This window comes from Aquarana catesbeiana, linkage group LG06 (assembly GCF_042186555.1).
Source record: "Aquarana catesbeiana isolate 2022-GZ linkage group LG06, ASM4218655v1, whole genome shotgun sequence".
NCBI lineage: Eukaryota > Metazoa > Chordata > Amphibia > Anura > Ranidae > Aquarana > Aquarana catesbeiana.
Genome location: NC_133329.1, coordinates 48028079 through 48041242, shown reverse-complemented (window position 1 = coordinate 48041242; position 13164 = coordinate 48028079). Strand labels below are relative to the sequence as shown.

The 13164-nt window shown below is 43.3% G+C and overlaps 2 protein-coding genes across 14 annotated transcripts in view; one reads left to right on the top strand and one right to left on the bottom strand.

The window, feature by feature from the left end:
• LOC141148376 (uncharacterized) overlaps positions 1-13164 on the bottom strand; it is a 107323-nt gene that overhangs the window by 9660 nt on the left and 84499 nt on the right. For both annotated transcript variants that reach the window (XM_073635808.1, XM_073635807.1), the window contains one exon: positions 5485-5636. In XM_073635808.1, the coding sequence (XP_073491909.1) occupies positions 5611-5636 (26 nt within the window). In that variant the 3' untranslated portion in view covers positions 5485-5610. The remainder of the gene's footprint in view (positions 1-5484; positions 5637-13164) is intronic.
• The window catches only part of LOC141148375 (uncharacterized), a 96243-nt gene that overhangs the window by 64835 nt on the left and 18244 nt on the right, over positions 1-13164 (top strand). For 7 of the 12 annotated variants that reach the window (XM_073635795.1, XM_073635803.1, XM_073635799.1 and 4 more), the window contains one exon: positions 8012-8086. The exons of the other annotated variants lie outside the window; for them this stretch is intronic. In XM_073635795.1, coding sequence (XP_073491896.1) covers positions 8012-8086 — 75 coding nt within the window. The remainder of the gene's footprint in view (positions 1-8011; positions 8087-13164) is intronic. 12 annotated transcript variants of the gene reach the window in all.

Below are 13164 nucleotides of genomic sequence, written 5' to 3'. Positions count from 1 at the left end.
TGTGAGTGTGAGTATGTGTGTGAGATGTGTATGTGAATGTGTGTGTGGAATGTGTGTAGGGTGACCGGATCAAAATAAACCAGTGAAGCATAGGCGTGCGCACAGGGTGTGCCAGGTGTGCCCAGGCACACCCTAATACCCCATGCACATTAGTATTATCGCTCTGTGTAGCAGCAGGAACTTGTGAAAGATCTACCTCTTACCGGCTCTGCCATAAGAGAAATGTCTATGCTCTTCTCTTTCACTGTGCCGGCAGAGAGATCAATTTGCCTGGGTCATATATATGTAGACACACACACATGCATGTGTGTTTGAGATTTAGGTTGCACACCCTAATGCAATAGGCTGCGCACACCTATGCAGTGAAGTGCAACACAAGCATAAAAAAGGGGACGATGAAAAGTGTAACAAAAGAGTGACAAATAAAATGACTGAGATGAGTGAAGATGTATGTAATGAAATAAGATGTGTGTGAGAACGTTAATCAGTATATATGTATACCCCATATAGTAATAATGTATGTTAAATAACTATATGCAATAGTAAGGGAAAACAACAATACTAATGGCCTTGATAAATGTGGAGATATACATCAGGCATTTGTACACTGATAGAAAAATAAAGTATGCTGGATGTAGTACTTACATGGGTTCCAATCCTATATATCTGTATAGGAGGGACTCAGCCGGAATCACTGTAGGATCCGGGTGAGGTGAGATGCTTAAATTGGGTCTATGCCTATAAGTGTCAGGTGTCAACTCCTTCTCCCCCCTCCTCCCCTGATTAGCCATGCTGCCAAACATGGCGGCCACCGTGTGGCTCCCTCGGCGTTCCTGTGAGCGTGAGCTCCGGCCGCTGCCGTCACCCCATCGCAATCTCGTGACGCCATGACCTCATGACGCACGCGGGGCCGAAGTCACGCATGCGCATGGGGCCATAAGGCGTCTGGCGGTGATCAAGGGACGCCGCTGGCACGGTAACGCTCCCTCTGGTGGCCAGAGATGGGAAAACAGGCCCCGAGAGAGCATGAGGGGGAGGTGCAAAAGTTTGCACATCTCTCCACCGTGCCGGGAAGCCGCTCTAGGGGCTGGCGCCCACCCCACGGGGGGAGGGGGAAAAACAAAGAGGGGACCATGTGCACACATGTACGCACTAAATACCTACATATGGATCTGAAAGATACAGACATTATACCATCATAAATACCCAAATATGGATGGGTTACATAAAGGTTAATGTATTTTTCAAACATTGAATTAAGTAATGCAATTTGTAATTAGTAAAGAGCAGTGGGCTTAAGGAGTAAATGGGGTCATACCTAAAAGTGACAATGGGTGTTAAAGTGAGTTGAACCAAAATTTGTATTTTTTTTTTGTATGTTCCCCTTCCTAACAGGATTGTCCAAGATATATTGATCCAAAAATACAAATTTTGGTTCAACTCACTTTAACACCCATTGTAACTTTTAGGTATGACCCCATTTACTCCTTAAGCCCACTGCTCTTTACTAATTACAAATTGCATTACTTAATTCAATGTTTGAAAAACACATTAACCTTTATGTAACCCATCCATATTTGGGTATTTATGATGGTATAATGTCTGTATCTTTCAGATCCATATGTAGGTATTTAGTGTGTACATGTGTGCACATGGTCCCCTCTTCGTTTTTCCCCCTTCCCCCCCTGGGGTGGGGGCCAGCCCCTAGAGCGGCTTCCCGACACGGTGGAGAGATGTGCAAACTTTTGCACCTCCCCCCTCATGCTCTCTCGGGGCCTGTTTTCCCATCTCTGGCCACCAGAGGGAGCGTTACCATGCCAGCGGCGTCCCTTGATCACCGCCAGACGCCTTATGGCCCCATGCGCATGCGTGACTTTGTGCGTCATGAGGTCATGGCGTCACGAGATTGCGATGGGGTGACGGCAGCGGCCGGAGCTCACGCTCACAGGAACGCCGAGGGAGCCACACGGTGGCCGCCATGTTTGGCGGTATGGCTAATCAGGGGAGGAGGGGGGAGAAGGAGTTGACACCTGATGCTTATAGGCATAGACCCAATTTAAGCATCTCACCTCACCCGGATTCTACAGTGATTCCGGCTAAGTCCCTCCTATACACATATATAGAATTGGAACCCATGTAAGTACTACATCCAGTATACTTTATTTTTCTATCAGTGTACAAATGCCTGATGTATATCTCCACATTTTTCAAGGCCATTAGTATTGTTGTTTTCCCTTACTATTGCATATGGTTATTTAACATACATTATTACTATATGGGGTATACATATATACTGATTAACGTTCTCACACACATCTTATTTCATTACATACATCTTCACTCATCTCAGTCATTTTATTTGTCACTCTTTTGTTACACTTTTCATCATCCCCTTTTTTATGCTTGTGTTTATTTCATTATTTTATTTCATTATTTTATTTATTTCACTGGTTTATTTTATATTGATCCGGTCACCCTACACACATTCCACACACACATTCACATACACATCTCACACACATACTCATATACACATAAGATACACACAGTCACAGTTTCTCTCATATTCTTCCATACATTCTTTCACATTTTCAACTTTTATTTACATTTTTATTTATTTTTTCACATTTTTTCACATTCACATTTTTTCTACACCTCTGTTATCAATATATTATGGATCCCAGTAATTTTAATTATTAACCACAATTTGTCAATGGTGTTTAATGGTTATGGCACATCAAACTATATATATAATCACCATATGATTATTTGACAGTCTATTAACATATTTTATTTTACATTGTCCCAACACATGTTGGAGTTGGGGAGTGGCAAACTCTCCAGCATGTGGGTGTAGAAAAATACATCTGATACTAGTCAAATGCTGTTAAAATACATTATTATTCTAGATTAATGAATTGGTTCTTTTATGTGCCCAGATGAATCTCAGAAGCATTGAGTGCAAGGAAGCGAACATGTTACTTGGTAGTTTAATTGGTAAAGTGCGCTTGAAGTAAAGAAGCCTGGGAAGGGTGGTCATTTTAACAATGGCCGCACGGCCAAACCAAGAAAAGGTTCTGGCATGCCATTTAGCTAAGTCTCTTTCAATGTTTTGAAGTAGAGATGGGAAATTGTGTTCGTAAATTGAGGTGATTTGAGGTGTTAATTTAATATCCAAGTATTTCAGGGACTTAGAGTCCCACTTAAAGGGGGAGTTCTCCACTGTGGCCCTTAGAGTGCGTTCCGATAGAGTTAGCGCCTTTAGCGCCTTGAGGCGATTCAGTTCGCATTGCAGCGCTCTATAAATTTTTCATTCATTCTATAAATTTTTCATTCATTCAGAGTTACATTCATAGCTTCCGATTTGGAGTAATTTATCTCTAGATTGGACACATACCCATAGTGTGCGAACGCTTTAGACAAGTTAGGGATAGTGACATGGGGATTAGTTAGGAAGAATAATAGATCGTCCACGTAGGCAGCTACCTTGAACTCCCTGTCCGACACTCGGAAACCGGTTATGGAAGGATCAGCATTGATCGTTCTGATAAATGGTTCCAGAGACATTATAAATAGGAGAGGGGAAAGAGGACAACCCTGTCTCACTCCATTCGTAATGTGGACCTTCTCGGAAAGTGTGCCGTTTGTTTTTAGCTTCGCTGTGGGATTTTGATATAGAGCTGAGATCCACGCCAACATCTTGGTGCCCAGGCCCACGTGGCCACATGTTGCCAACATGTAGTCCCATGTCACGCGTTTGAAGGCCTTCTCCGCGTCCGTGGACAGGAGAAGGCCTTCGGAGTTATGTGATCTGGCCGAATAGATCAGAAGTAATGACTTAATTACATTGTCTTTGGCCTGTTCAGGTCCGATCAGCTGTTGTAAATGGGATCTCATTCTGTTGGCGAGTATCTTTGCAAATATTTTTATATCCAGGTTAAGCAATGATATAGGGCTATAGCTTGCACATTCCGAGGGGTCCTTGCCCGGTTTCGGCACTACCGTTATGAAGGCAGAGAGCAGATCTGGGATCACCTCTCTGGGTTTGGACATGGAGTTCAAAGCCGCCGCCAATGGGTCCGTCAGCAGGTCTATGAAAGTTTTATAATAAATGGCTGTGGAACCATCTGGTCCTGGACTTTTGCCAAGTTTCAGATGCTTGATGGCACCCCTGATTTCTGTTGAATCTATCGGGCATTCAAAGGAAATTAGCATCTACGTTGTCAAGTGAAGGGAGTCCACACTTATTCAGAAAATCTTGTATGATCTGAGTCCTGTCTCCTACCATTCCTGGTTGTCTGTGTTGTTGGGGGAGTTTATAAAGATCGGTATAGAATGAGTGAAAATGTTTCGCAATTGCTGCTGTGGTAACATCCAGTGAGCCTTGTGCTCATCTGATGCCCAAAATGGCGTTGCCATACGTATGATCTCGAAGTGCTCTAGCTAAAGTTCTACCTGATTTGTTGCCTGACTCATAGTACAGTTTTTTCTTGAAAAACAGGAAACGTTTGGTCCTGTTATCAAGAATTTGCTGCAGCTCTTTCCTAGTGGCTAACAGTTCTGTGGCAGATTTGACCGACAGGGATTGTTTGTGTAAGGATTTAAGTTTGTGGATACGATCTGATAGTGTTTTAATTTAATTCTCTCTTTGCCTTTTACGTTGAGAACCCATTCTTATCAATTTACCCCTCACTGAGCATTTATGGGCCTCCCAAATTATTAAGGGGTCTGTCTTTGGTGTGTTGTTTTGGGTAAAATAGTCTTTGAGGGTGTCTGTCAACTTGGGCAAGAGAAGCGGGCCTGATATTATGGAGGAGTTCAGTCTCCAGGTCTGGGATTTTGGAGGTAAGTTGGTCAAGTCTAACGTTAAAGCTATGGGGGCATGATCCGAAATGGACTGTACCCCTATATGGGCTTCTGTGAGGGCAGGAAGATCAGGTTGTGTGATAAAGAGATAGTCCAACTGGCTATATTTCTTGTGTGGGTTCGAGTAAAAGGTGAAGTCTCGACCGCCAGGGTTGAGAAATCTCCAGGAGTCCACCAACTGAAGGGAATGCAGGAGCTTTTTAATGTGTTTAAGTATCTTGTATCTAATGCTAGTAGTGCCATTTGAGGTGTCCGTCAATGGATTCAGAGGGATGTTGAAGTCTCCTCCCAGTATTAAACAGCCTGAAGCGAACCCCTGTAGTTGTTGGACTACGTTTTTGCAGAAAGTTAAATGTGCTTTGTTTGGGAAATAGACAGTTGCTATAGTAAAAGATGTACCTTCATATTTCCCTTTTATAAATAAAAATCTGCCTTCTGGGTCCACCATTTGTTCCACCAATTCAAAGGGAGCGTCTTTGTTTATTAGAATGGAGACCCCCTTTAACTTGGTGTGATCATTAGTGGCATGAAACACTCTGGTGAAAGTTGAGTCAGTGAGTCTAGGTACCTGATGCGTCTTAAAGTGTGTCTCTTGCAACAACACAAAATGTGGCTTACCTCGTTTAATTTCCCTGAGTAGGGTGGTGCGCTTTGCTGGAATGTTTAACCCTTTAACATTGTGAGAGATCACAGTAGGGCGACATCCTAGTGAGGTGTAGGCCATGATGAAGACTCAGGAGTGGTTTAGTCCGAAGATGTCTGAAATGAAACTGAAATGCTGATTAGACTTCTTGTAATAAATGAGCAATGTGGTTGAATAAAACTTAAATTTAAAAATAAACATAAAATAAAGAAAAGAAAGAAACTGAAGAAAGGTAGAGAGAAATATGTTCTGTCTCTAGATAGAGCCCTATCTAGGATTTCTGTAGTGGAGCTGAAATCCGGAATGTGTCCCTAGATCCAGACCACTTTGTGGGGAAGAAGGAGGCGGCCACTCAGAGAGTAAACAGTTAAATGTAGAGAAAACCGGCAAAAAAGTGTGCCTCCAAAAATAACACACACAGCCTTATTGGCAAACTTATATTAAATTAATATTATATTTAATTAAATCGAATAGGCTGTTAAACATTCTCTGGAGGGCAGGGGCAATTTGATCATTCTCAACGGATTCCGGGACCCCTCTGACCCTGATGTTGTTCCTCCTGTGCCGATTGTCGAGGTCCTCTAAATGCCTATTCATATCAATAAAGTGTTGTGCATGGGAGACTGTAACCTTGTCCAGTCTGTGGAGTTATTTATCCTTCTGCCTCCCAGCATGCTCCGTTGCTGCTAGCTTCTCAGTGAGAACTACAAGGTTTGTTTTTAAGTCTGTAATAGCTGTGAAGCAGGACGTGTCGCATAAGTCAGGGGCTTGTTTGATCTGGCTTTCCCCCTACCTGTGTCCTCCTGCGCTAATTCACCACTGAAATCCTCCTCATGGTGCTCACTATGCTGAGTCAGTGCCATCTTGGGACCGGCCATGCTGCGGCCCACTGCAGATTTCTGTTTAAACAGATCCGTGATGTTCCGAGCAGCGGATGGTGGTTGTCCATGGTGAGGACAGGTCTTAGGGGTGCTGTATAGCTTTCTGCCCGGCATAGACGGCTGTATGGACGGGTATCAGGCTGTAAGGCTGTGTGTCTAACGGAGCTCCTCTAGAATGCTGCCATCTAAGCCGCACGCCAAGCCACACCCCCAGTTCTTCTCTTGATCCACATGCACAGGAATCTCTGGCTTAAATACTGGCCAGCTGAACTCCCATGCAAGAAACGCCTTAAGTGGTTACCCTTTGAAGGTCTCTTCGAATGCCAGTTTTGGCCCTCCTTGCATAAGTACATCAAAGAGATCACAAGGGGTTATAGGTAATCTTCTCCTCCAGAATAAAAATGCTTGCACTTCTACCAGTAAATTTTCTACTCCTGAGTCAGGGAGGGTTCCTTTCATCCCTCTCAGGCCTCCAATGCCAGGTCTAAGATGGGAATGCACTTTTATAAGCAGTCATGGTCCTCCAAACTAGTCAAGGCGAGCACCAAAGCCTCTTCACAGTTATGGGACACCCAGATTTCTCAAAGTGGGGGGATATCTGTAAGCCTTCTGGTCCAAGAAAATCTCATACATCTGGGTCCACAGTGTCATTTCCAAGGGAGTCATGGCCTCCCTTCTTCCAGTAGATTTTCTGTTCTCAGTGGACATCTTGGATGCTTATTTGCACATTTCCATATTATGATCATATCAATGCTATCTGCAGTTTGCAGAGGGTATCGGCAATACCAATTTCTCACCCTTTCCTGTTGGTCTGTTCACAGCTCCCGGGGTCTTCACCAAGGTCCTTGCCTCAGTTTTGGCTATGCTGCATGCTCATGTTGTAGAACCTGGATGATCTCCTTTTAAGGAAGAACTCAAAGTAAAGGTTTTTTTTAGTTTTGAATAGAGTGGAGGGGAATTGGAACACCTGTCAGGTTTTATTGCTGTGTGTGTGTGTCCCTATTCGGGAGATTTACCCTCTCTATTTGCCCTTGTAATGGTTATCATTGAGAGTAAAGCTGAAATATAATCCCAAATTTTGGGTTGTCTCCAGAACAGCAATAGAGGGGAAATATTCCACTGGGGGCACTAGGTCAGCTTCAATAGTAAGGTGCTACATGTTGCGCTCAGTTTTTTTAATTGTCCTGAGATGTTTATGTTTTTGTTTTTTTGGGGGGGGGGGTCTGTTGGTGTTAGTAGCTCTATTGCCCACCCCTCGGTTGGACTGCTTTTGGATGTCCCAGTTGTAACATGTATAGAGCCTGTGTATTGTTCTCAATGACTGTGAAAATAGGATTTTGCCTTATCAGTAAAACTGGTTTCCTGGAGCACAGTACCGGACACAAATCCCTCCCCTGTGTTCTTTATGATCTCCCTTATGCTTGCTACAAAACTGAGGCTAGCTGGGAGTAGGAGAGGTTATATAGCAGGATGTCCCTACAGCTGTTTTCTACAGCTTTTTGCAAGTGTCTACTCGCCTGAAGGTAGCTTCATATAACCCAATTAGAATGATTGATTTTATTACTAAGTCAAAAATCCTGTTAATGCCATCTGCTTGGGGCTCATTTGTTTCACGTTCCAGGAACTTCACATCACATTCAACAAAATGCAAATAAAAAGGGAGAACCCAGACCAGCCCAAGGACAACTAAAACAAGGTAACATAGTGTAGTACGGGTCTATATTTATGTATAGCTTTAGTTATTGATTTACAAGAAACTTAGTAATAGTTTTATGAGTAATCATTTCTATCTATATACAACATGCTTAATGCATGAGACATCTGCTTTTCATCAGTTGTAACTATTGTTTTCTCTGCCATATAAATATGACTGGGAGGCCAGGGCCAGTTTGAGGTTTGATTCAGGACTGAAGAAGAGAAAGTCCGAATCAAGTTGACTTTCGCCTCCAGGTATCTCATTTCTAATGAGATTGTGACTCCCCTGGATTGAATGTTGTATTTATCTGTATTTTATCATCTGTAATACATCTTTAAGTAAATCTCTCTTATTACTATACTACTTGTTTGTTTTAATCATTGTACCTACTTCCACAAATCTGTAGGGTAAATATAAATGAACCTGTCAATAAATGTAACACAGAATGTAACCCCTTGTTACACATGGATACATATTGGTATTACATGGTAATGGTGATTTTATTAAATTCATTTGTAACCCTGCATGTATCACTCATTTCATCTCATCTGACCTCCTGTGTTTGTCAGAACACATATGCAGTGATTGCTGGTCCACAAACAGTCAGATCAAAGCTGCAGAAAGTGTGTTTAATGCTCCAATAGCAAAGGACATTTTTACAGATATTTTCATCTCTTTTGCAAAGACATATACTGGTCCTAAGGAGTGTTTGGTGCTTCTAGTTGATGGAGATCACTTTTCTCACCTGTTAGTTGTGCCAGTACCGATGTCTCCTTTAGCCCAGGTTCACACTGACAGCGGGAAGTAAACTGTGTGAGTTCAGCTGAACTCCCACAATTTCATAACCGAATGTCAGTCCCGACTTTGGAGGCAATTTCAGAAACATCTATGCGGGTTGCTGTATAGATGTTTATACAAATCGCACCCCGATGTCGCCAAAAGTAGTACAGAAACTACTTTTGGAAATCCGATTTGGACGGTGCCATTACCGGCAATTGCCGCCAATTTGCAATGCGCTTTGGCATGTCCAATCGCATGCCAAATCGCTCCAATGTGAACCCAAGCTTAGAAGATTTCTCCTACCTTTTGTTCTGGTGACAACTAAATTTTTTTATTACTCAGCACTTTCTGTCTGAGTGATAATGGTCATTAAATAGAAAGGGTGATATTCCCAGATAGCATAACTCTTCTCTACACTAAAAATAAAACTGACTATAAACACTCCTCAAGGCTGATGAAACATGGGCCATTTTATTATGTTATTGCAGCAATTAACCCCCCACCCCCCATTTTGTTAAAGCGATCCCTTGCTAACAAGTCCATAACATTTTTAGAGAGATTATCGCTGTGTTGTTCAGCGACTAGACATGTGCATTTCGTTTTGTTCAGAATCGAAATTCGGACGAATTTTTCATTATTCGGAAATTCGGATGCATCCGAATTTCCGAATTAGAAAAGTAAAGAATTTAAAGGAATCCGAAAAAAAAGGAACGAATTCGAAAACATATTCGAATCGAAATCGAAGACAAATTCGAATCGAATTTGAAAAAAATAGAAAACGTTTTTCTAAAAAAAACAATAAGATAGAATATAAAATAATAAAATTTAAAATATATATATATATATATATATATATATATATATATATATATATATATATATATATATATATATATATATATATATATATATATATATATTTATGGTCGGAGCCCTCCGTCCTGAGAGATATGAAGCCCATAAACACGTCACAAGACTTACAACATAAAATAGACCTGAAGTGTGCCCTGGCCTGCTGTATGGTAAACCCAGATCTGCTGGGTGGTATGCCAGAGAAGGGCGCATACCTTAAGAAAGTAATGGATGTTTCTGTAGAGAAATTGTTTGAAGAGAAGTACCCCAAGAAGGGGAATGGGTGGGTGGGTACCGCGCACTGGAACCGACACAGACCATCCTGGGTGGTCTGGTTAAATACCCTCCAGGCTCCTCCCATAACTTCAGGCCAGTAAACCGGCCTTCCTATTTATGGCCGGAGCCCTCCGTCCTGAGAGATATGAAGCACATAAACACGTCACAAGACTAACAACATAAAATAGACCTGAAGTGTGCCCTGGCCTGCTGTATGGTAAACCCAGATCTGCTGGGTGGTATGCCAGAGAAGGGCGCAAAAAGACTTGGTTAGGGAGGTAATGATTTAAGTTTACTGACATACTACAGGGCAAGCTTGCCAAAGGCTTGTGACATTTCTGTTTGTGGATTGGGAATGTATCGAGCGAAGCAAGCGAATTTCCACCTGCCCATCTTCTTGATGACGTGGTCCGGGACCCCATTTCGTGAGGCTGCTGATGCTACTCCAATGCGAAAGAATTTCCAGAGAATTGTCCGGGGTCAAGGCCTAAGTTGGGCAAAAGATTTCTAACGTGTCTAGTGAACTGGTTGCTACTTAGAGGGCTAGTAGGGAACGGTAGTAATGGCTGCCCTCCGAGAGGTCAGGCAGATGAGCTAATAACTGGTCTAGAATGGCCACGGGGCACCAGGCGTTACGAGTCTGGGAAGTATGATATCTATACCGGGACCAGACTGTTGTGCTTCGGACACCATGAGGTGCCGGATAAAGTAACTTTGGTGGCGTGTCAGGTGGGCTCTATGTAACATGTTACTGGGGCCGGTGACCGCGAATTCACTGGGGCATAAGAAACCGCAGAAAGCCAGGTAGATGGCTGCGTGAACGACCGGGCTGAAATTAACCCAAAGGGGAATGTGACAGGATGGTAGACCTGTCTCGGAATATGGCGCTGGTCGCAGGTAGGCGTTTACTGTAGATTTGGAGTTGTCTGTGACTACCGTGCAGTATAGACTTGACCGCATGGGCGGCAACCAAAGATGGTTTGGTAGGATTTTGTAAGGAGATGAAATGCTGGATGCCAGCTAAGTAGAGACTAATGGTATAGTGTGAAAATGCCAACTGTGTGTGGCAAGATGATATGAAGGCCAGGATGTGATGGAAATCTCCTGATACTGCCCCAGGTTTTGAGGCTAGGAACCTGTCATGGATTTTCCAGGCAGTACGGTAGGCCTTCAGGGCGTTGTGAGAAAATGATAGATTAATAAGGCGGGTAGCATTGTGAAGGTGTTTGTTTTAATCTGAGGTTAGCTATGACCAATGTGGGAGAAGAAACATGGTCGGGTCGGTTCCAGATCCCTGCGAAAGAATAACGCAAAGTTTAAAACGGGTAGTGCGTCGGCCAGAGTATTGCATTTGCCTTGGATGTAGATGCAGCGAACATTATTTGGTGCTGTGGGGATAGTTGCACCAGCCTGCTCAGGAAGGCCATGATGGCCAGCGAGTTGAACCTGCTTTTATTTATAATACTAGCTGTGGCTTGGTTGTCTGTGGTAAACGACAGTGTTTGTCCTGCCCAGTTACTGCGCCAGACATGAGCTGCTGCAATAATGGGGTAGAGTTCAAACAAAGAAAAGGACTAACTGAAGCCGGGAATCAAAAGGATTTCTGATGGCCATGGCCCTTCAAACCAAAGATAGCCAAAAAATTGACGCGAGGACCTGTGGAGGCTGCGGCGTCCGTGACTACCTGAGATGAAGAGGGAGATGCTAACGGAATGAACATTGACATACCATTCCAGTTGATGAGAAATTCATTCCATCTGGGCAGATCCGCTATTTCTGGCACGTCTAATTTAAGGATTTAGTCAGGAACTTGTACTTGGGAAAGAAACACTAGGAAGCGTGAGATAAGGGTCACCTCGAGTCTGGTTTTTTAAGTGCTACTAAAAAAGATGAAGTGGGCTGTATGAGCGCCACTGAGTGTGCTTGCATATATATGTTGAGATGCATGTTTGCAGCGATTGCAAATGGGTATATGCTGAGATGCGTGTTTTTTCAGCGATTGCAAGAAGTATATACTGAGATGCGTGTTTTTGCAGCGATTGCAAGGGGTATATACTGAGATGCGTGTTTTTTGCCGTGACTGCAAAAAATGGGTAAATGCTGAGATGCGTGTTTTGCAGCGATTGCAAGGAGTTTATACTGAGATGCGTGTTTTGCAGCAATTGCAAAAATGGGTATATGCTGAGACGCGTGTTTTGCAGTGATTGCAAGTGGGTAAACACTAAGATGCGTGTATTTGTAGCAATTGCAAGGAGTTTGTACTGAGATGCATATTTTACAGAGATTGCAAAATGGGTATATGCTGAGATGCGTGTTTTTTTTTTTTTTTTTGCAGCAAATGCAAGGAGTTATGATGAGATGCGTGTCTTGCAGTGATTGCAAGGAGTTATGATGAGATGCATGTCTTGCAGCGATTGCAAGGAGTCATGATGAGATGCATGTCTTGCAGCGATTGCAAGGAGTCATGATGAGGTGCGTGTCTTGCAGCGATTGCAAGGAGTCATGATGAGATGCGTGTCTTGCAGCGATTGTAAGGAGTCATGATGAGATGCGTGTCTTGCAGCGATTGCAAGGAGTCATGATGAGATGCGTGTCTTGCAGCGATTGCAAGGAGACATGATGAGATGCGTGTCTTGCAGCGATTGCAAGGGGTTATGATGAGATGTGTGTCTTGCAGCGATTGCAAGGAGTCATGATGAGATGCATGTCTTGCAGCGATTGCAAGGAGTTATGATGAGATGCGTGTCTTGCAGCGATTGCAAGGAGTTATGATGACATGCGTGTCTGTGAATGTTAATGCTTTAATACACGTAAGGCTGAAGATCTGAATCCTAAGTTCCACTGTATTCGTAAGCGCCGATGCAACTAGTTCAAACCGGGCTGAGGTGTAAGCACCAGTGGGGTTTATTTGTGAAAGATCAGTCGAAGAAGTTTTGTATTGCCCAGGATCCGAATCGTTGAGCTGGTGCTGCGATTTGGACTCGGATCGGTCGGTGGAGTTGTACGGTTGGTGGAGTTCGTATTGCCGAGGATCCGAATCATTGCACTGATGCTGTGACTAGATTTGGATCGGTTGTGGATGTGAGGTGACGAGGGGACTTGTATGGATTGCTGGATTGCTGGATCCGAATCGCTGAGCCGGTGCTGCGACTGGACTTGGATCGGTTGGT